This window comes from Anguilla anguilla, chromosome 11 (genome assembly GCF_013347855.1).
Source record: "Anguilla anguilla isolate fAngAng1 chromosome 11, fAngAng1.pri, whole genome shotgun sequence".
In the NCBI taxonomy this organism is placed as follows: Eukaryota; Metazoa; Chordata; class Actinopteri; order Anguilliformes; family Anguillidae; genus Anguilla; species Anguilla anguilla.
Window position 1 is genome coordinate 24,556,839 of NC_049211.1, and position 23,242 is coordinate 24,580,080.

General features: G+C 49.7%; 1 protein-coding gene across 7 annotated transcripts in view; it reads right to left on the minus strand.

The window, feature by feature from the left end:
* LOC118208009 (ankyrin repeat and SAM domain-containing protein 1A-like) overlaps nucleotides 1–23,242 on the minus strand; it is a 102,131-nt gene that overhangs the window by 58,805 nt on the left and 20,084 nt on the right. For all 7 annotated transcript variants that reach the window (XM_035382253.1, XM_035382250.1, XM_035382251.1 and 4 more), the window contains 9 exons: nucleotides 15,806–16,102; nucleotides 14,925–15,000; nucleotides 14,710–14,811; nucleotides 14,473–14,571; nucleotides 12,991–13,163; nucleotides 11,641–11,703; nucleotides 8,731–8,860; nucleotides 6,178–6,221; nucleotides 3,466–3,580 (listed from right to left, as the gene is read on the minus strand). In XM_035382253.1, the coding sequence (XP_035238144.1) occupies nucleotides 3,466–3,580; nucleotides 6,178–6,221; nucleotides 8,731–8,860; nucleotides 11,641–11,703; nucleotides 12,991–13,163; nucleotides 14,473–14,571; nucleotides 14,710–14,811; nucleotides 14,925–15,000; nucleotides 15,806–16,102 (1,099 nt within the window). The remainder of the gene's footprint in view (nucleotides 1–3,465; nucleotides 3,581–6,177; nucleotides 6,222–8,730; nucleotides 8,861–11,640; nucleotides 11,704–12,990; nucleotides 13,164–14,472; nucleotides 14,572–14,709; nucleotides 14,812–14,924; nucleotides 15,001–15,805; nucleotides 16,103–23,242) is intronic.

Here is a 23,242-nt window from a genome sequence, read left to right on the forward strand (position 1 = left end):
TTTATATGTATATGTTTGTGAAGTGATGGTCCTTTCCATGCGAGTGGCCAACTACCCTCCTACCATCAACAAATCTATCTATTTAGTACCTATCCACTATCTGTCTATCTGTCTGTCTGTCTGTCTATTGGTCTCTGTGTCCCTAAAATGGTGGCAGGAAGGGCAAGTTACCACTCTCTCATGAAGGAGTGATGCTACCCCACATTGACACTGAGCTCCTGTGCTGATGCTACTATGAAGCAGTGTGACTGAACCAGGAGGCCTGTGCAACTACTGCTCAAAACAGAACAAACACCCCACCCCCCAAAAAAAACCCAGAATTGACATTCAACATTCCTTCCTAAAACCCCAGGTGCTGTTTATCATTTGCTAGCAGATGCAGAAATGCTCAAATATGTTAATAGCTAAGCAACAATCTGTTTGTTCAATGTTGTTGTCAATGGAAAGCACAGCAAAGTCAAAGCCAACTGTGAAGCAAAGACAGGAAGTGAATGACAAGAACATATTTAAATGTGAAGGCAACTCAACATTCTTGAATATTTTACACCAACAAAACAATCTTTACAGTTTTTATAATCACACTACTCAAATAACGCAGAAGAATGCTGCACTGTACAGTACATGCATTAACATTCATACTTGTTACAGTGCAGCATATTTAGCTTCCCTATGTACATTTTTCGCACAATGTAAAAAAAAAAATTTGTATCTGAATTATCAGATTATTGCCAGATGCATCTCACCAGCCAACCTCTTATTTAAATCTTGATCACAAAGGTTTGCTCTCCGAATGCTTGGGAGAGTGAAACTGGTTGGACAGGGAGCCTCCGGCTATCACCTTTATGAAAGCCATTTACTTTATGTGCGCTCGGTACATCCAATCATCAGCTTGCCCTGGGTACAATTTTTAAACAAAACTATAAATGAACATAAAGCTCCAGCTAGAGATATAAAAATCATTACCGCATGATAAAGGAACTGTGCCATGAATAGAGAGATTGTGCAAATGTGAAATGGGGGGGCGGGGGGGGGGAGGTTTGTGAGGCTCGCCCAGTTCCCAGCCTCATTCCAAACTCCGGGAGCAGAGCCCAGCTGTCGAGGCCTGGGGAGGGGCGGAGTCACAGGCCCTGAGGACACCAAGCATGTGGCAGTATAAAAGTTATACGCTTAAAAACAGATTACACTGCAGCAATGTATGTAAGAGTGCCAGAAACACTGGCCCATATAAGACACCACAGGCCAAGAAAAGTCGTTGAGTTGGGTTTATTACTCATGGCTATCAGTAACGTCGTCAGTAAATCTATACATCCAAAAGGTAAGTCAAATTAAATAACTGCTCTGCACGCTCATCAAAAGATGCAAGACGAGCAGGCTGCTGTGCAGCTAAGGTGGTTAGGGGACTGGCCATGGCTGAGCCCCACTGTCTCGAACCGCACCTGGACCATACCATTGCCGACCGTAGCCGGTAGCTCCATAGGGCTATGTTCAATTACTGATTATGTTGCCCAGGGTATGGAAGGGTTCAGGCAGCTATCTAGCAAACCCTGATGGTTGATCGAACACCCATGGACTGCTGTTAAATCTGCGAATGAAAGGCCTTCCTCCCAGTCCATTCTGCAGTAGCTGTACTACAGCTGCTGTATTCGGTGTGAAAAGAAGCAGCCAGTGGCTGCATGTGTTTCACAGGAGAACTGTGGATGTCTGCACTGTCCCAAACTGGCAGTGAGGTTCATGCACAAGCGCGACTTGCAGACAACTGGACATTCTAAATTAGGGAGGGAATTGGATATGTGCACCCCTAATTTGGCACCAAATTTCTTTTATGACATTAAATTACACATTTTTTTCTAGTGGATGGTTTTATGGCCCTCTCTGTTGAAATCACTTTAGGCAGCAATGATTAGAGCTATGCAAACAAATTACATTAATTAATTACATATTTTCAAAATGTCACTATATATTATGTTTTCCTTTTACATAACTGTGTTCAGTCTCGTGTTAATGGCCTACAATTATTGACAATCAACTGTTTATATTTTTATTAAGAATGCACATTGGATGGGATATTAACAAAAATAGGTCCACACATCATATCTTACTGTCATAGCTAAGAAGAGACACTGATAATCAGAAAGAAATGTTAAGATACGAAGCACACTGCACTGTACTAGGTCAGTTTGGAAAATCTACACCAAGAACACACTTTAAAAAAAAAGATAAACCAAATAAAGCCTTAAGACCAGAGGGGGAAGCCTTAAGACCAGAGGGGGAAGCCTTAAGAACAGAGGGGGAATTCCTCTGGGCCTGCAGTGGCTGTGATATTGACACAGCCGAGGCCCGGCCCGGCAGACAGAGGAGTCTCTGGTGTGCTGAGAGCACAGTTAGTCTGCGTTTGGCTGAGGGAGGCGGAACAGGTGCTCCGCGCTACGCACACGAGGCGCGGCGGGAGGGGCGGTGGGGGAGGGGTGAGAGCGGAGCTCCGGCCCCTCCCTCTGAGAGAGGCTGCTGCTTTTAAATGGAAATGGTGTCGAGCAGGACTCCCTTCTGTTCAAATCAAAGAGCGGTGCGATTCCAACCGTGTGTGCGTGTGTGTGTGTGTGTGTGTGTGTGTGTGTGTGTGTGTGTGCGTATGTGTGTGTGTGCGTGCGTATGTGTGTGTGTGCGTGCGTGTGTGTGTGTGTGTGCGTGTGCGTATGTATGTGTGTGTGTGTGTGTGTGTGCATATGTGTGTGTGTGTGTGTGTGCGTGCGTATGTGTGTGTGTGTGTGTGCGCGTGTGGGTGTAAAACAGACTACATATGTTAAATGGAACAATAGCTTGTGAGAGATAAATGTAAGGCTTGTATGGACACATTCCTTATAAATAAAAAATACACTGCACGTAACTTGATATACAGAGAGTGAAACAGGGCAGAATCTGATCAAGAATTCTGAACAACTTTCTGACCAGATTAGTTTCCCAGTTCAGTTTCTAAGTGAAGTCAATCAGCAACTCAAAAAAAAGCCTTAATCCACGATGGTTTCCCAAGAATACCAATCAACAGTTCACATGCAGGATTAACATAGGCAACCAATCCAGCTGCATCTTATTGTACTGCCTGACAATGGAGAATGGGAAGTAAGGACCACAACGTCTCTTATTGTTCTACTGTTTACAGTGGCAAATGTGGACCATGATGTGGAAACACCCCCTGATAATTAGTTGTACACATCATTATATTAAACCGCATTCAGTATTTGCCCAGCAGAACGTTTTTTTCCACGGCACATTCATAGAATTCATTTATACAGCAGGATACAAGCACTTCGCTCAAGCACAGAATGACAGGACCCGACTTGGAATTCGAACTTGCAACCTCTTGGTTACAAGCCCAAGGACATACCCGTTACACCGCACAGAAAATGAGTCACAGACTGCACTGACCATCGCAGCCCTGAGCGGCAGATCCCATCCCCCTGCACTCACCTGAAGGGATTCTGAGCCCCGCCCGGCCGGGCCCAAACGTCTGCCCCGGGGGCTGCAGGGTGTCGGAGGACTGGCCCGGGGGTCGGAGGTCACCGGGCGCAGCTGGCTTCCGGTTCTGCCCGTTGTGGGGGAGGGAGACGAACACAGTCAGCACACACCACCAGACTGCACCCCTCAGAAGGAATCACATGACAGCCTGCCGCAGCTAACAATGAACTGACCCGGCATTCTTAATAAACAAAGCCTTTATTGTGGGTAACTGCTCCCAAACATTCTTTCAGATACAAATCCGAGTCGGACAATAGAAGGCAAATTTTAATCTAATTAGCCGACCGCTGACACAATCGTTATGATGGACATGTGCGGGGCAGCAGACGTGAGGGAATACAATTTTGGAAGAGTTCAACAAAAAATTTAAAATAGCCACTTCCTGTCTGAACGTGCAGTGACAAGAATGAGCCAGGCTACCTTGAGCCACGGGCAGGAAAGAGAAGAGGCAGAAGAAAACTCAAGACAAAGAACGGCGAGCGCCCGCTTTTACAAATCTACAGGACACCAGACGATACATACACAGGAAACCAGATAATACTGAAATGGCTGCTTCTTGCTGGAATGGGCAGACAAAAACAGAGGAAAGGCTGCCGCGAGCTGTACAGAGACAGGGAAGAGCAAGAGCGATCGAGAGAGAGAGAGAAAAAGGCAGAGCAGCCGTCGGTGTAAATCTTGGGCAGAAGCGCGGCCGTAGATCTAGCGCTAACCAGCGCGGAGGGCCGGGGACAGAGCCACTCAGCGCGCACTCCGGGCCCCTGACAGGGGCTCTCAATCAGGGGCAGACGCTGAAGAAGGACCGGTGATACTGACAGGAACCCGAGAGGGGCAGGCACGTATGCAGAGATCAGCGTGACAGACCCGACGAGCCGCTGCCCGAGAGATTCGCTTTTTCAAACCTGCCGCCGACGTCTCGCTGCACGGCCGTCTGAAGGATGGAAAAGAGCGACTGGAAGGTAGGGTGAAAAATTTAAACGTTTCAGTGTACGCACGCGCGCACACACACACGCGCGCGCACACGCACGCTCAGTCTTTTTATTAAAACACCCTATTTCACACCGTTCAGAATGCTTTTCAGCAGCCACAGGGGAAACTCAAACTGAGAAATTGTAGAAAAACCTAGAAACCACACAGCCCACTTTTCTTTTTACAGCTCCCTCCCTTTCCTGTTTACACTTCACAACAGTGCCCAAATCCCTGGAAAGAACTCCTTTATATGTTAAATAAATAAAGTTGCTGATAAGATTTATCGCACATCTATTATATTATAAATCAGACTGGTGTAATGCAGTATGTAGTTGGAAAGGTTCTTGGGGGCAGGAGGTCAGCGTCCCTCAGAAGATGGATGGTGTCTGACCACTGCAGTGTTCTGCCCTTCTAATCAAATGCAGGCTTAGAGGTCAAGTGCTGCAGGGCGTAGCAACGGGACGCAAGGCTGACTGTGCGTCACACTTCAGCCAATGTCTCCTTTTCCCACTGAGGCCTCTTCGGAATTAGCGATCTGCAATTAGCAAAATCCGAGCGTCCTCTTCTAACATTAGAGTAATGGATAATAACAGCTCGTTCTATTCACCCTTTCTAGTGACCTAATCTAATCACACAACCACAAGGAGGACGGCTGGCACTTCCACTGCATGCTAAACTGCAGATTAAAAGGAGCTGTCAATCTCAAGGAGACACTGTGTACCATGACCTACAGACATGCTTTGAAGTGACAAGTGCAATCGCTGCTTCGGAATCGCTCTATACTCCACATTTCTTAATCACCTTGTCTAAGTAAATTACTGATGGGGGTACCTCAAGGACCCTGCTTGGACCGTTTAGTGTTCAGTCTTTAGTCAACCCCATCTGCTGCTGCTACATTCACCACTGGGAAGAGCCCCCGGGAAGACGTGAGAGAGCTTGCACTGCACAGGCTAGGCAAACAAGCTGTTGCTACTCGCCCTCCACTAAGACCAGCAGAGGGCATGTGAACACGACCTGGGAGAATGCGTTTCCCATTCAAGCTGTTAACCCCACGGACCCATAAGCTATAAAAAGGACTGTGTGCGTGCGGCTATACGCTGCTGTTTTATCCATCTTACAGGGGCTGTTTAAATTTAAGAGATAACAGAGACTCCAATATGTCCATTCACTGAACTGAGGAAAAACAGCCAACCTAGAGACAATGAAATTTGAAGCAAGTGAAGCAAAGAAATAGGACTACACAACAGAAGCCTCAATCATTAAGGTCTCAGATCACAGTGAAATACCAGTGAAACTCAAGGAACTGTGAAACTGTGACAACCTTTCAAAGAGAAATACGAAGAAAATTACAATATCAGAGGAAATGCCTAAAGAAATTTCTTTGTAGTTTTTCTGTAGAATTGCTGCCTTTTGATAGTGTGATAGTTAAGTCTGGTTCTAGTTATGGTAATGTAAACAGAATGTACTTTTGTGAACAAGCAAAAAAAAATCTACTAAATGAGGAAAGCAGGACTTACAGAACAAAGATGTAAAAGCAGGTCATATTTGGACTGTGACATATTTGTCACAACCAAAGCAATTGTTTCTCAGCACAGTGGGCTACAGCAAGGTGACTCACTGCTGTGGGGTGATTGTGTTTGTGCATTTGTGCACGTGTGAGTGTTGGTGGGTGGGGGGGGGTTCAGGGGTCATCAATACCTGAGGTAGGCGGCTGTTGGAAGACTGGGATGCACCATCTTCATCTGGAAACAAAGACAAATACGATACTTACATTGTTTGATCCTGTTTACATCAATTCATACACAGTAAAAATGCTAAGGGTTTTGGACCAGAAAAGACCAGAAGATCACAGTATCCAAAGGAAGGTGGGACACAGCTGTTACAATGACCGGAGGCACCTCCTTTCCACACCAGCCATACAATTCAACCTAGATGCTGGCTTTACGTAAGCTACTGTAATACATACAACAGGCTGGAAACCGTATGGAAGCTGGCTTCTCTAAAACAGGTGAAAAACACTAATGTCATAAGACTAAACCCCAAAGTTTAGGGAAGTTCTCCCACAGTAACAGTTTTGGCAGAGTTTGAGTCCACCCACCACCCCACCTGCTGACAGCAGGGGACAGAGCACCATGCAGATTCTGGAGGAAATCAATGCTTAATGAGCTCATGTATAATGCATGGGCCCGAGGGGGGTCCGGGGGGAACAGCGGCAGGCAGACACGGGCCGCGCAGAGTCTGACAGGAGCAGCATGGGAACCGGACACAGGGGACAGCGTGTGGCCCTCGCCCCCACGCCCGCTGACTCATAACCTTCAGGGAACGCTGAGGCGAGCCTGCTAACCTGGAACCTTGATACAGTGTCGCAGGGACACTGAGGGTTGATCACCTTGGTACACCCTTACGGGAGGGGTGAGGGCTCATAACCGCCATGGTACAGGACTGTTAAAGCAGGCCTGCTGATGCTTAATCTAGACACAGGAGCGCTGGGACACACCTGCTAACTCACAGCATTGATATAACATTACAGCAACGCTCACGGCTTGCTTTGGAAATTAATGGAAGATTCTCTGTGTACTCTACTGATTTGAGCTTATTTATAATTTCTCCTTGGACACTGAAGACAGAATACTTTAGAAAGTTAAGGTCAGTATCCACAAAAGTGCTCAATCCGCTTCATATTTCATTTTCTTACCCATAAGTACTGTAGATTAATTAGTATTGTCATCAACATTTCAAAAAGTGGTTAAGGATTAAAAAAAGAAAAGAACAAGACCTCTATTTCAAAATTCTGAACTCAAAGATCCAAAAAGAAAAAAACCCCCTGAAATGAGGCAACCACATGAGCACTCCACACCTGTCAACTCGTCATTTCTATTTGGCGGGGACCCGTTAATTCTAACCACAGTGGGAGAAGGAGAGGACGGGGGTTTCAGGAACAATTTTGAAACATCTACATTAACGACGCCGGATCATTATAGCCCCTAATTAAATATCCTTTAATCCAATTAAAGGACCTGCCACTCAAGCGTGGAGAGGAAGGAGAGCTGGGTGAAGGCGAGTCGTCTGTAATAAAAGCAGTGGCACCGGTAATGAATCATCCCTCCCGATGCTCCAGCCTGAGCTCATAATGGAGCGGGCCGCAGCGCCCCGCCGCGCGGTCCGGGGGGGCCCAGGGGGGGAGGGGGGAGCTGGGAGCCAGAGCCGGCAGACCCCTGGTGCACGTATAATCCCGTTAAGTGTGAAAGGTCACGGTTTTTGGGTGCGAGTAGACCCTCGCCAATTCTTGCGCTGTTCAGGTTTAGGGGTGACCCCCCCCCTCATTCCCCCGTCCCCCGTCCTCTTCAGGCCTACACGAAGAACCGGGCACAGGACGCCACGGAACGGTGGAGGCCCCCTGGGACCCAGTCTCTGTAGGAGACCAGATCCTGGATCCACACATTCTCCAATTCACCCACCCCCACCCCTACCCCCCTCCCAAGGGCCGGTGGAAATTACTATTGATCCAGCGCTATGGCCAAATGGATTGGATAACGACGGGCCCCCTGCCAAGCCGAGCACTCGGCTCACTCCCTCCTGCACCTGCAATTAATACGCCTCGAACCCGCCCCACTCCTGTCCCTGCAATGAATACGCCTCGAACCCGCCCCACTCCTGTCCCTGCAGATCGCTACATCTGTAAAAGCATCCCCTGACAGTACGGTGGGCCTGTTGTAATGATGTCATGTGTGGGGGTCACGGCAGGGCGTGCTGAGAGAATGCTGTGGGTGGGGCCCGGCGGGGCCTGGCGGGGCTGGATGGACGCCTGTGCTGGCTGCGCTGGGCTCAGAGCTTAACAAAGGCTCTCTTATTCTGCGCCCCCTCCGTCCTGATCCCCTACCCAGAGCTGAAGTGCTGAAGAGTGCAGGTCAGACACCGCCCATAAAGTGACTGGCAGTCTCTGATAAACCCCGCCCCCTTGTCCCCAGGGGGGAAAAATTACACCCAGCGATGAGGAAAAACACACTGCTTACAGGTGAAAGTAGAGTAGTGATGGTGTGTGTGTGTGTGTATGTGTGTGTCAGCGTGAGAGACAGAGAGAGCTGTAGATAGTGCAAGTAAGAGTATCATGAAGTATGATCTGAGGACTCTGGCCTCATGTTTGGGTTATTTATATACTTTAGCTTGGTGGGGGGGGGGGGGGGGGCGGAGACCGTGCACAGGAGTGGGAGGCAGAGTGTGCTGGGCCAGCATTGGCTGGGTTGTACCGACCCGTTCCTGACTTGGATGGGGGGTCCTGTCTGAACTGGGTCTGGGCGGACAGCAGCAGCTCGTATGTGTGGTCCTCCTCCTCCTCCACAGGCTTGCTCCTCTCGTTCATGCTGCTGTTGACGTACAGGGCCTGTGGGAGAGGAGAAAATCAGCTACAGCGCCCCCACCTGGTCAAGCTGAGGAAATTGGCCAAGAAGCTCCCTTCCTGTGCATTTACTCACTAATTATTTATAGTGCCATCAGCCCAATGAAGGCCTCGGTTAAGAGATTAACTCCAGAGTACGGCTGAGAACCAGAAGATCCAGACCCCAATCCATTCATGGTTCTGTTCTCGGCCTTTCTGGCCACCTGTGAGCCATCCACAGCTCACCCATAATTCACCTCTTTCACTGGCGTAGTTCCTTTCCACTTGACTTCCCCCTTCTGCCCACTCGCCCTCCACTGCACAGTCGGGTGAATATGTATGAGGGCGTAATTTGGATGTTGGGGATGACCGGGGGTCAGGGTTCGGGCAGGGGCTAGGGTGGCGGTGGCTTGGCAGCTAACTCCCGACAGCTGGGAGCCTGACATTTACATATGCGCTTCTGAACACTTTTGCGTACGTGTGCGTCTGCAAGCGCGCGTGTGTTTCATCTATGGGACAGAGCCACGGCCCTTAAGGCAGGAGGGCTAAGCCCTGGCCCTGGAAAGCTGCAGGGTTTGCCCCTTTGTAAAAATGAGAAATCACTCAAGACCCAAATAATCAGGTCAGGTAAGTTGGCTGCGCAATCAAATGCTTTAATTTACCAAATGTGTGCTAAGTAACGACGAAACCTGCAGCGTTAGGCAATTCTGCTAAAAAATTACTTTTATCTTTTGGATCACACACCCAGTTACCGGGCTGCTCGAAAGATTCCTTATCTCACAAAAGCAGTGGCTTGGACAGAGAATTAGGAACAGCTTTACCAAACGAGCAGGAAAGGACTGTGATCAGCCACAGTCAGCACAGCGGCGGATAAAGCTCCGCTACAGCGCCAAGTCGTTTGTCTCCGGCGAGACAGGGTGGTTAGCGCAACGCGCTGATCAAAGTCTGACCGGGCTGCCTGACAACTGCTCAAAGGGTGAGGGATGGGAGCTTTTATAGGGCTGTCAGCAAACGGGGGTATACCAACTCGCTTTGGGAAGCAGGGGGAGACCGGGACAATCCATACCATGACAGAGGGGGTGAATTTAATGTAATCAATCAATTCCCGTCTGACTGATTCTGCCTGATTAATCAATCGGTAACTCTCCAGAGCCATTTGGCCCAGCTCATACAAGACTGTAAGATGGCTGGTCCTGCAGCTGATGAAAAAAAAAACCCAAGCTTAAATGCACTACCTGGCCTGGACATAAATTAAAAGTTTGCTGACTCAAATGCGCGCGTTTAAATGAAATACGTCCCTTCGAAAACAGCGAGCTGAGCTGCAGCGACAGCATGAATTTCCCCTATTAATCAATGCAGGAGTCAGAAGTGGCCCTGCGACTGTCCCGATTCCTGCACGCTCACTCAGTCTCGCAGTCTCGTGTCAGACACGTTCGCTTTAATGCAGAAACGCCATTCCGCACCAGGGAAATCGATAACAGGCTCAGCATTCACATTAAACCGAAAACCATTCTACTGAGCCGCTATTTAGCAATTGATAGCAATATATTATAGTTTAAGACTTTATCAGTGTTGGACATCCATGTGACTTCATATTTCACAAAGCGATATCACCCAACTCAACGGTTCGATTCTGTCAGTCATCTGTGAAGGTACACGGATGTTGGAGATCAGTTTATAGCATCACACTAAGCATGTTCTCACAGACATAGAGCAAAGGACGATGTAGAGTCTATGTATCTTCAGCGTTCATATCCAGTGCTTAGGCTACTAGACTAGACCACATCCTGAAATTATCCTTCCATTTATATTAGATACAGCTGTTTAGCCTTGAAGAAATGCCACCAAGCTGCACTCCTATAGTCTTAATCGTAACTGGAGTCATACCTCTGTCTACAGGAAAAGCACAGCTCTGGCTTTACAGAAATATTTTAAAGCAGTTTACTGATGCAGAAGAGGCAGAAGCTCAAAAGCTGGAGTTCATCTCGTTTCCGCCCGCGAGCTGCGTGTGGACTCTCCACTGTTAGTAAACAGGAAACTGGTCCATTCTCACGCATTTACAGCTCTGACAAAGCTTTCCACAGGCGAAACTACGCTGCACCAGCCCTATAAACAGCGGTCAAATCAGAGAAAAAGTGTCTCCGTTTTGACACCAAACTCAAATGTAGACCCTGGTACTAATTCACGTATGTTAAAACTTGGGTCAATACTAAAATACTAAATTTTATTATTTATTTATTTATTTTTTAACAGAAACTCTTTAGTGCCACCTTATGACTCCATCGTGTTGGAGCAGCTTGTCAGACCCTCAGTTTGTGGCCCAAACAGCCATCGTCATCGATCCATGCCATTTAACACAGCCGGGTCACAGCCACAGAAGCCAGGCCTGCACTGTCTAACGCCATGGCCCGTCTACACCCTTAGAACAGCGCTTACCTCCAGCACCTGACCATATTTATGATGTCATTTTTAGGTACTTAGCTGAAATCATGAGGGTCAGCATGGTTTTGGGGTCTAACGCTTACGTACATTTGTTTCCAGACATATTTTGCAGTTGTTCATTCATAGACTTTAGCGAAGATTATTTGAGCGTAAAGTTTCCAATGCATTAATATGAAATTCTAACACTTGGTTCCACATATACTGAGCAATAATTCAAAAATGAAAGCATTTACCTGTAAAACTATTCCCTGTTGTGATCACATGAGAGAGCTCTCCACGTTTGACCCCACTTCCTCTGCCACGTATGGCTAAAAGGACATACTGCAGTATTCAAAGGGCTTTACCTCTGAGCTGACTTCCTCCGCTTGGTCAGGTGGGGGCTGTGAGGGGGGGACCGGCCGCTCCTTCTGCACCAACACAACAAAAACAGGGAGAAACCCAAGACAAGGGGTAAAGCAGCTGAGTCACATCGCCACCTAGAGGCAACAATCCCAAAATGCCTCAGTGATATGAACTGCCTAGAGTTACTAAACCCACACAGGGGCAGAAGGGAGGGGTAAGTGGGTTCAGGGTTTCGGGGAGGTGGACTTCCAGTCCATGCCCTAACACAGAGCCATAAATTGCTCTTCCAACAACTAGTGGAGTCTCACATCCCACAGAACCACTCCTGCAGTCGCCTTTTTATTAGGGGATCAGGTCCCCTGAGGTTAGTTAGAGGCTAATAACCCCTCTTCCACAGCAGAACTCCTCCATTTTTCCCACAAACGTCTCTAACTGCGCAACATATTTAACGTGTTCCACAAAACCACATTTAAACAGTGTCTTCATCTTAAAGAAAGGTACCATGGCACAAATGCACAGTAAGAATTTAGCCATCATATGTGGTTGGTCTGATGCTGTCAACTTTGCTGGCAGCTGTAACTGCCTTTTATTAATGTATCTAAGCATTTTTGTGCTCTCAAAGCATAAAGTACTTGAAACTTAAAAATTGAAGAGTCTTAACTCAAGTTTCAGAACAGCCAAGATGCAAAAGATTTATACAGGAAAAGGCAAGAAATAGTTGAAATTAGGGAATTATAAAGACAACATTTTGAGTCAGTAACTATGGTTCAGATTTTTTTCCCTCGCCTCAATCTTAGCGAAAACCCTGCAACGGATCAAAGAATATTCAGAAAGTAAGCCTAATTGTGATTCTAAAGATTAGCATGTCTGAGTTTCTGATAAAAATGTTTTTCCATCTTAAAAGACAGGAGATATATACAGATAGCTGATGGAAGATTAATTCATTAAAACCTGATGAAAATCCCATTATAAGCGGCTCTTTGTAGCGTTCTTTAAAAAGAACTTGATCGGAAACTGAGAAGAGCAGGAGAAACACAGAAACACTTTTGGGTGGATATGTGTCCCCCTCTAGTGGAGAAAATGAGGATCACACTGTCTTTAGAGCCACCCAATTGAGGAAGATTGTGTAGTCTGCTGCTGGTGCGGGAGACAGGCAGTTTGGAAGGATTTAAACACTACATTATCCAATAATGTTTACAGCCAGTCAATGGCTAAGACTGAGCCCATTTAAGAGTTGGAAGGGAGACCCTGCGCCTCTGTGCCGTGTGTGTGTGTGTGCATGTGTGTGAACGTGTGCGTGCGTATATACGTGTGCGCGAGCGCTTGTGTGTGTGTGTTTCTCCAGAACACACCTTGCCCGCCTCACTGTCCGGCCGGCCGGAGTCTCTGTCGGAGGACTTGCCGCTGGCCAGGCTGTCCAGAGAGTGGCAGGACGTGGCCTCAAACAGCGCCTCGTACGGGCTCTCCTCCTCCGGCCCTGGGGCCAGCCCTGAGATCAGCTCACTCACCTGCTGATCCATGCAGCCTGCGGGACACACAGCACAGGAGACAGGAGAGACGGGTGAGAGATACAGCACACAGGAGAGAGGGATGAGAGACAGGAGCAACGGGTGAGACACAGGAGAGAGGGATGAGAGACAGGAGCAACGGGTGAGACACAGGAGAGAGGGATGAGAGACAGGAGAGATGAGTGAGACACAGGAGAGAGGGATGAGAGACAGGAGAGATGAGTGAGACACAGGAGAGAGGGATGAGAGACAGGAGAGATGAGTGAGACACAGGAGAGAGGGATGAGAGACAGGAGAGATGAGTGAGACACAGGAGAGAGGGATGAGAGACAGGAGCAACAGGTGAGACACAGGAGAGAGGGATGAGAGACAGGAGAGATGAGTGAGACACAGGAGAGAGGGCTGAGAGACAGGTGAGACACAGGAGAGATGAGTGAGACACAGGAGAGAGGGATGAGAGACAGGAGAGATGAGTGAGACACAGGAGAGAGGGATGAGAGACAGGTGAGACACAGGAGAGAGGGATGAGAGACAGGAGAGACGCACAGGAGAGAGGGATGAGAGACAGGAGAGATGAGTGAGACAGGAGAGAGGGATGAGAGACAGGAGATACGCACAGGAGAGAGGGATGAGAGACAGGAGAGATGAGTGAGACACAGGAGAGAGGGCTGAGAGACAGGTGAGACACAGGAGAGATGAGTGAGACACAGGAGAGAGGGATGAGAGACAGGAGAGATGAGTGAGACACAGGAGAGAGGGATGAGAGACAGGTGAGACACAGGAGAGAGGGATGAGAGACAGGAGAGACGCACAGGAGAGAGGGATGAGAGACAGGAGAGATGAGTGAGACAGGAGAGAGGGATGAGAGACAGGAGATACGCACAGGAGAGAGGGATGAGAGACAGGAGAGATGAGTGAGACACAGGAGAGAGGGATGAGAGACAGGAGAGACGGGTGAGACAGATGAGAAATACACAGCCCAGGGCAGGTGACACAAAATATGCAGAGGTGAGACAGGGGAGAGACACACAGGAAACTCCAAACTAATTCACAAGCTGCAGGAAAATCATAGCCGCCTTTCACCAAGTGTGTGAAAGGTGGCTCTGATAACAGGAGTAGTGTATTCGCGAGTGCTGTGGAGTCACGCCAAGCAGGATCTCGGCTTCAAGTAATCAAAGGAGCACCACTGTGCAAACCTGTAAACCTGTCAATCAAACATGACCACTGCTGAGGAGTGGCCTGTAAACACAGAGTAAAGCAGCACTGAAACTAGATGACTCTAAACAGCGCCCTCCAAGGGTTCGGGGGGACGCTGCGAGCACAGACCTTTTTTCTTGGGGCTGAGGCTCTCTTCAGACGATGTGATGGGGGGAGGGGCTGGGGGAGGAGGCAGGGCCATGTCTGGGGGAGTTCCTGTCAAGTGACCTACAGAGAGAGTAAATAGTCAGTCACATCTCCACAGGTTTCAACCGGAGCAACATTAAAGTTTAAGAAAAACAGTAAATAAATGGAGTAAAAAAGGACTGCCCATCGCGTGCCCCGGCAGTAGCGTTAGCGCCTCACCCAGGATGAGCGCTGCGATTTGGCGGCTCTTCTGAGAGGGCATCTCCCTGACGGTGTCCAGCGCGGTCAGGCCCTTAGAGTCCACGATGTTGACATCGATCCCTGGGGCACAGGAGACAGAGGGAGGTGTAGCACACGCCGCAGGACACACTGCAGCGTGTAGTCTGAGACACTGCAGCGCGTAGTCTGCTCTGTTTTTACCAGCAAACACTGACCTGCTCTCAGCAGCTTCTGCACCACATCAGTCTTCCCATACAGCGCTGCCTCATGCAGGGCACTGCCCTTCTCCGTCTGAAACACACACGGGTCAGACACAGCGAGCACAGCATGAACAGCATGGACACGTGAACAAACACATACCTAAATGCACATGCTCACACTCACACTCACACAAACACAAACACAAACACAAACACACACTCACATACTTATATAGTTGCATACTCGCACACTCACACACTCACTCAGGACTGGACTGGGAGCACTGAAGGTGCTGTGTTCAGAGATGAAGACCACAAGAACAGACTCACAGACGACTGACTACAGGTCACTCATCTCCACTTCCCCACAGGCTGCGAACTCCACTACCCAGCTCAATTACTTGGTTGAGGAATTAAAGCGGCCCGTTTTCCAGCTCTTGGGCGCATGCTAATTGCGTGCCGCAGGAGGGCCTACCCCTGCTGTCCCCGGCGCAGCCTGAGGAAACACGGGGCAGATGGCTAGCGCCACGCTACGGCTCCTGCAGACGGGGCCCCGAGGGGCCAGAACGGCTCCCGCATCGCGGGTCACTTTAGGACAAACTGTTCCTCAGACCTCAGCCTCTTCCAACCCTCTTAACCTACAGCCCCCCTCCCGCCAGACGGGTCACAGGCTTTCATTCCACCACAAGCTCCAAGTACCCAGGCCTCACTGGTTTACACTGGACCTGCTCAACATGCTACCGTGTTACAGGTGGGGAGGTACATGGAGCACCCGCACCACAGCAGTTCACACTACGAACCAGATCTGCCACTGAGGGTATGCAGCAATTACGTAAAGTGACTGTGGTTTGATACGAGGGGAGGCGAGCCTCTGATTGGACGGGGGGGGCTCTGACCTCGTAGTTGATGTCCATGCCGGCCTCCAGCAGCACCTCCACCACGGGCAGGTGTCCGTTGCGGGCGGCCAGGTGCAGGGGTGTGTGCTTCTTGGCGTTGCAGCTGAGCAGGTTGGGGTGGGCGTTGAGGAGCAGCTTGACCACCTCCAGCCGGCCGTAGAGCGCCGCCAGGTCCAGCGGCGTCTCAAACTTGTTGTTGCGCATGGTGGGGTCGGTCAGCTCCTCCAGCAGGAGGCGCACCACCTCGGAGTGGCCGTACTGCGCGGCGCAGTGCAGGGGGGTCTCGTTGTCGTTGTTCTGCCGTAGACGGGAGGGAGAGAGAGAGATGGGGAGGGGGGGGACATCCGGCCACCGGGGGGCGACACAGGGAGAGGAGAGGGGGGAGGTGAGACCCGACGAGAACCTGACAGACAGCTGAACGCTAGGCTACCTACGGTACTGCAGAGATACAACAGACGGCAAGTGCAGATCGGTAGGAAGATCCTTTAAATAATGCTACTTTGGGGTAAGAGCTTTCTTTGATCAGGTGCCTGAAGGACAACAGGACAAAATGTATATAATTCATTCACTCATGTATTTGGCACATTGCAGTGTGTGTGGACATAGCTGTGTCACTGTGACACTACAGCTCAGTGACTATGACAGAACAGGGGCCCGCAGGAGCCTGCTTGGTGCTGATGATGATGATGTGATGATGTCATGTGTGAAGGAATGATGAAAAATGAAGGAAGAGGGGGAGCCTGAGCGAGTGAATGCTTTGAGGGGATGAGGTGGGGATGATTTACACTCAGAAAAGTGAATTAGTCCCAATTCTGTCACCCTCCCCTCCCTGGGACACGCTCAATGATAAACCCTAACCCTAACCCTAACCCTAACCCTAACACCTCGTGTCCCCAGTACCTGAACACTTTGTCTAAAGAAGCCCTATGGAGCTAATCTCAGACAATTCGGCTAAAGCATGCACACTCTGTAGCACGCACATATGCATTCAATCTTGAGGCATTCTAAAGAAAACACACAAATCATATCGCCAAGAACACAAACAAATATGAACACAAAACATACATTACCACATACATTAAAACCAAAAACAGGCATCATACTGGAATTATTAGTATATTGTACACCAGCACAAATACATGATGCAGGCAACCCCCCGACCCCCCCCCTCGACCCCACCCCGCCAGAGTGCAGGCGTTTCATGCAATGGTGGTGAGGATGAGGAAGGGCACGTGATGAAGAGAGGAGCGGAGCTGTTCAGCCAGAGGGCGGCTCATGCGGCACACATGCAGAGGAAGCGAGCGCTACGTTCACAGTGCGGCGGGGAGATCAAACGCGCTGCCAATCAGAGGCAGAGGTCCCGCATGCTCGCCTCATCAATCTTTCGCCAGCCAGAATAAGCTGTGCTACCTTCAGACGGCCACAAGAGGGCACTCTCTCAGCCTCCAGCTCTAACAGTAAACCTGCACATCAGGTTTTCCCTTGTTGGTATAAACCATGTTAGGTTGACATAAGACATAACAGACACAATTTCCTGCTGCTCTCAATCGCTTACAGGACATTTCACACCCTGAAAAGGCCATTTGAGACATTTTTGCAGGGAGAAAAAAATTAACACGGCAAATCTCACTTCAGAAGTGTTCTCGAATCACCCCCGACCTAAGCAAACCCGTAGTCTCAGAGCTGAATGAGTGTATATTTATAGTGTAAGCAAAAACTAACTGTTGGATATTTACAGTACACAAAGAAAAAGGGAAATTTTCAAAGGCCCCATCCCCCACAGACCCTGGGGGGAGCACATGTGAAGGCCCTCTCCCCTGTGCCAGTGCTGGAGATGGGAGTACTGCCCAGAGGTGCCATGGGGGAGGGGGGAGGGGCAGCGACAGGTGGCACACAAAGGCGAACGTGGCGCGTCTCCAGACCCAATCAGCAGGTAACCAGCGGGGCAGCCCCCCCTGTCAAAAGGCCCTGTCAACTGACACTCTGAAGAACAGGTCGCAGCTTGAACCAGGACGGGGGGGGGAGGCCACCCAGAGGAAAACAAAATGACACCTGCGTTTGGAACAGACGCAAGAAAAGCAGGCAGAGAGAGAGAGACAGAGAGAGAGAGACAGAGAGAGACAGAGAGAGAGAGAGAGAGAGAGAGAAAATGGAGGAAAGGCCAACCCCCGTAAAAGACAAAAATAAGGCTACAGAGCCTTTGAGTGCGAAACAACACTCAACAAAAATACCCCACCCCCTCTCCCCAAAAAAAGACTCAGATAAGCTTCAGTCCTTACACAAATGCAATTTTAGGTGGTGGGGTACACAACAGCTCTTTCTCCCTCCTTTGTTCTTTGTCTACTCTCGTCTCCCCCAGTGGAATAGTCAGCAGCATTTCAGTTCCACCATGCTGTCTCTCCCAGTACCCAGAATGCAGCGGGGCCTAGCGCCCCACACAAAGAACCCTGCCGTGTCACATCTGTGATGGGCCTTCCCTCAAGAGCTCACGCGCAGAGCAGACAGTAAAGTCTGTGCGTTCAGCATTACCTGTCTGGTCTGAGACCACATTTCCACCAGGCTATCCTGTGAGCTGGACTGGGTGAGAACCCTGCAGCATAACAAAGCCCGTATCAGATGAGATGCATGTCGGGACAAAGAAGAGGGGAAGTTCCGTTGAGCAACATGGAATCGGAGACCCTCCCTGGCACCACAGAGAGGTAGCGCAGAAACACAATCGCGGTTCCTCTGACAGGAACTCGAGCAAGTGACCCCTGGAGTACGACTTCACATGACCGCTCATGCCCCACCACACGCGTCCAAAGAGGATCACAAGGCACGGGCACAGACAGGAGGCCAATTCTGACATCATCATCATGGTCATTTATTTTCATGGTTCAGAGATTTTTGCAGCAGTGGGCTGTCCTCTGGTACTATGTGGCACTGCCGTTGCGTGGTCGCTAACGGTAACGTGCAGTGACGAGCGGCCTCCAGGGAGCAGTGACGTCTTCCCTGCTGTGATGAGGAGAGATAACGTGACGTCGCCCCCTGGGGGTGGGGGGCGGCGGGTTCAGCTGCCGTGGTCGGTGAGCTGCACGTGAAGCGAAGGCCTGTGCCCCCCCGGGGGCATGCGGGCGCATGCGTACCCTCACGCTAACAGGCTTCAGCCCTCCCGTCTGCACGCGGGGAAACGCTGCCACAGATGCAGGCCCATAACCAGCTGGCGTGCGCTTCTGCCTCGCTGAGGTCAGAGGTCACGGGGGAGGGGTGTAATGGTGCCTGGTACTGAACCGCAGTCAGACGGCAGTAGCGCTAACGGTCATAAATCTTCATCTCCCAAGAGGGCTGACCTGCTCCAGTGCTGCCTGGTGACACAGGCTAATGGGGGATGCATGGGGTACGAATCATAAGACTCCCATTATTTACACACTTATTTACTTTGTATTTAACCCTTATACCTTTGGCAGACTATTTATCATATTGTTATTTATTTAGCCAACAGTATGTGTGCACTTTGGCCCTGTGATGGACAGTCACATAGGGCAGGAGACATGAACACTTTCTGGGTGACAAGAGGTCTAAGGGACACATAACCGTGACATGGTCCCTCCAAATTCAGTGTCTTACACAGTTTGCAGTTCCCCCTGAAAAGCAAACTCAAATGTACTTATTTACCCTTTAAATGGCTAATATTTCAGCAGCAAATTTAGTAAACATACGGAATTGCACAAAACACTTGAATCTTAAAATTATGTAGCCTAATTTGTTGCATACTTGAAAAAGTACTTTCTTTTCTTTCTACTCTAAGGGGACAATCAATATCATTGTTGCACTGTACAGTTGTTCGTGTATGGGGTACAGAGCCTTTAATCTCCTTAATCGCGATAAGCAGTTATTTTCTCCGCACAATAACAGAATCCAAAGTTTACTTTTTCTCTCCCACAGCTTTGCTTTGGAACAGCCATTTGCATGTTTATAGTCCCATGTGTTTCGACAGACTAGCATGTGCACAACTGTTCTAATCCACCCACTTACTGGTTCTGTGTAACAGGCCTATATTCTATCCAGCAAGCGACAACTGCCTGACATAACTGGGGTAGCAGTTCATTATTCGAACGGTGCCTAAAATGGCTGGACCAGATCACACTTTTGACGAAAGTTAGAGGAATGGGGCATATGAAGGACTTTGGTTGCCTTGGCGCCCTGAATGAGTCAGCACCGGGCCCCTCAGCCCCACACCTGTCAGGGGGGCGAATAACGAGAGGTTCTAGCAGACCACCGCTTCCTTGTACCGGCACCAAAGCCGTCCAATGAAAAAGCCTAGTTAAAGAAAACCTCTCCCACAGGAATACAAATAGAAAACAAAAACAGCTTTTCTGTCCCCCAAAGTAAAGGCAGACACCCCTGTAAATAGGTCAGCTGGACATGAGACGGGTCAGGTGATCTCTGGGCTCGCTCAGAGCACAGCGCTATCTCAGCACTGATACAGCGTCATCTCAGCACTGATACAGCGTCATATCTCAGCACTGATACAGCGTCATATCTCAGCACTGATACAGCGTCATATCTCAGCACTGATACAGCGCTCTCAGCACTGATACAGCGTCATCTCAGCACTGATACAGCTCTCTCTCAGCACTGATACAGCGTCATCTCAGCACTGATACAGCGCTCTCTCAGCACTGATACAGCGTCATATCTCAGCACTGATACAGCGCTATCTCAGCACTGATACAGCGTCATCTCAGCACTGATACAGCTCTATCTCAGCACTGATACAGCGTCATCTCAGCACCGATACAGCGCTATCTCAGCACTGATACAGCTCTATCTCAGCACTGATACAGCTCTATCTCAGCACTGATACAGCGTCATCTCAGCACCGATACAGCGCTATCTCAGCACTGATACAGCGTCATCTCAGCACTGATACAGCGTCATCTCAGCACTGATACAGCGTCATCTCAGCACTGATACAGCGTCATCTCAGCACTGATACAGCGTCATATCTCAGCACTGATACAGCGTCATATCTCAGCACTGATACAGTGTCATATCTCAGCACTGATACAGCGTCATCTCAGCACTGATACAGCGTCATCTCAGCACTGATACAGCTCTCTCTCAGCACTGATACAGCTCTATCTCAGCACTGATACAGCGTCATCTCAGCACCGATACAGCGCTCTCTCAGCACCGATACAGCGTCATCTCAGCACCGATACAGCGCTCTCTCAGCACCGATACAGCGTCATCTCAGCACCGATACAGCTCTCTCTCAGCACCGATACAGCTCTCTCTCAGCACCGATACAGCGCTATCTCAGCACTGATACAGCTCTATCTCAGCACTGATACAGCGTTATATCTCAGCACCGATACAGCGCTCTCTCAGCACCGATACAGCGTCATCTCAGCACCGATACAGCTCTCTCTCAGCACCGATACAGCTCTCTCTCAGCACCGATACAGCGCTATCTCAGCACCGATACAGCGATATCTCAGCACCGATACAGCACTATCTCAGCACTGATACAGCGTCATCTCAGCACCGATACAGCGTCATCTCAGCACCGATACAGCGCTATCTCAGCACTGATACAGCTCTATCTCAGCACTGATACAGCGTTATATCTCAGCACTGATACAGCGTCATCTCAGCACCGATACAGCGTCATCTCAGCACCGATACAGCGTCATCTCAGCACCGATACAGCGCTATCTCAGCACTGATACAGCTCTCTCTCAGCACCGATACAGCTCTCTCTCAGCACCGATACAGCGATATCTCAGCACCGATACAGCGATATCTCAGCACCGATACAGCGATATCTCAGCACTGATACAGCGCTATCTCAGCACTGATACAGCGTTATCTCAGCACTGGTGCAGGAAAGGAAGAGGAGGCGCTCGTAAGGATTTAATATGGAAGCAGCATTGGAGCGACGTTAAGGCAGCGCAGGAGCAACGTTGCAGCAACATTTGAGCAGTATCGTAGCAGCAGCGTTCGGGCAGCGGGGAAGCAGCTTTGATAGCAGAGCTCTGTGGAGGAGCGATTCAGAAAGGCAGCGTTTGCCATGCTTGTGTTGGACTCAAACCCCCCCTGTCTCACCCGACCCCTGCCCACATCTCAGACATAATAACCCCCCCATAATCACCTGTACCTCACAGCTGGGTCACTCACATCCACAACTCACTCAGATCAGCCTGAGCCCGTTACCACAGCAACGCGCCCTCCCCTCAGAATCTTACGTGCTCTTCAGTGGCGGAGCCAACAGATGCGCTTCAGCAGGAAAGCCTTGCGTGATGTTCCTGAGTCCCGTGAGGCTCGTGGAGAGGACCGGGCGTAAAGACAAGAAGCCGCGGCGGTGATGGCGGGTGGGGAGCCGGGGGGGGGTCTGGGGTCTCTGATGACAGCTCTAAGCCCTCAAACTGCCGAGCGTGCAGACTGCATTTGCGTGACTTATTCATAACACCTCATCCATTATTTAGGCTAAAATCCAGCCACTACATATTTTTACCGCTATATTTATAAAAAGTATTCCTGGGAGGAGACGTCTCCAGGGGAACATTCGCACGCCATTAAAATGCCCTTCCCCACGTACGAGCGTGTGTCTGTAACAGGAGGAGTCGGGGGGCTGAGTTAAGAGGATGCAGGCTTCTTTCGTAAGATACGCTCGTCAGGGTTTGGCACCGTACTGTAAATAATTCCTACGGGGCTCGCTAGCATCTGGCTGAGGGAATTTTTTAAGAGCATTTAAGCTGGCCCCGAAGATAAACGAAAAACGATCGGCTAAGGCGGCACTAATCCTACAGTACAGATTCCTGTCCAAGTTCCCCAATCGCTCACAGTCTGCTGCACTTCTGCACACTGGACTGAGCCGCGCGTAGCTGCTGTGGAGGGGCCGAGGCTGATCTGAATGGTGCAGTGGAGGCGATGTTGAGTATACCCAGAGCTGAGATATAGCGCTAATGGGGATGAGCCTGTAATATAAGGCAAGGCTGAGCTGGGAGAGGAAGGAGCTAATGATGCTCCACACCTGCCGAAGCCCCTTTCCCAAAAGGATGTGTGCGCATAAGCAGACTCGCACACACACAAAACACGACACACAAAAAAGACATACACACACGAGCTCAAACGCACACAGATACACAGACAGACGCACATACAGACACAAACACAGACGCACGTGCAGACGCAAACACAGACGCACACACAGACGCACACACAGACGCACACACAGACGCACACACATACACACAGACGCACACACAGACGCGCACGCACACACACACACACACACACACACACACACACACACACACACAGTCTCTCTCGTGCGCAGACAGCCCCAGGGAAAGCAGCCGGTTTCCTGGTTTGCTGGGTGAGTTGACTAATTGTTCTTGTCATTGCACAGAACCACGCCCATTTTTTAAAGGGCGTGAACCATGTGGAGGC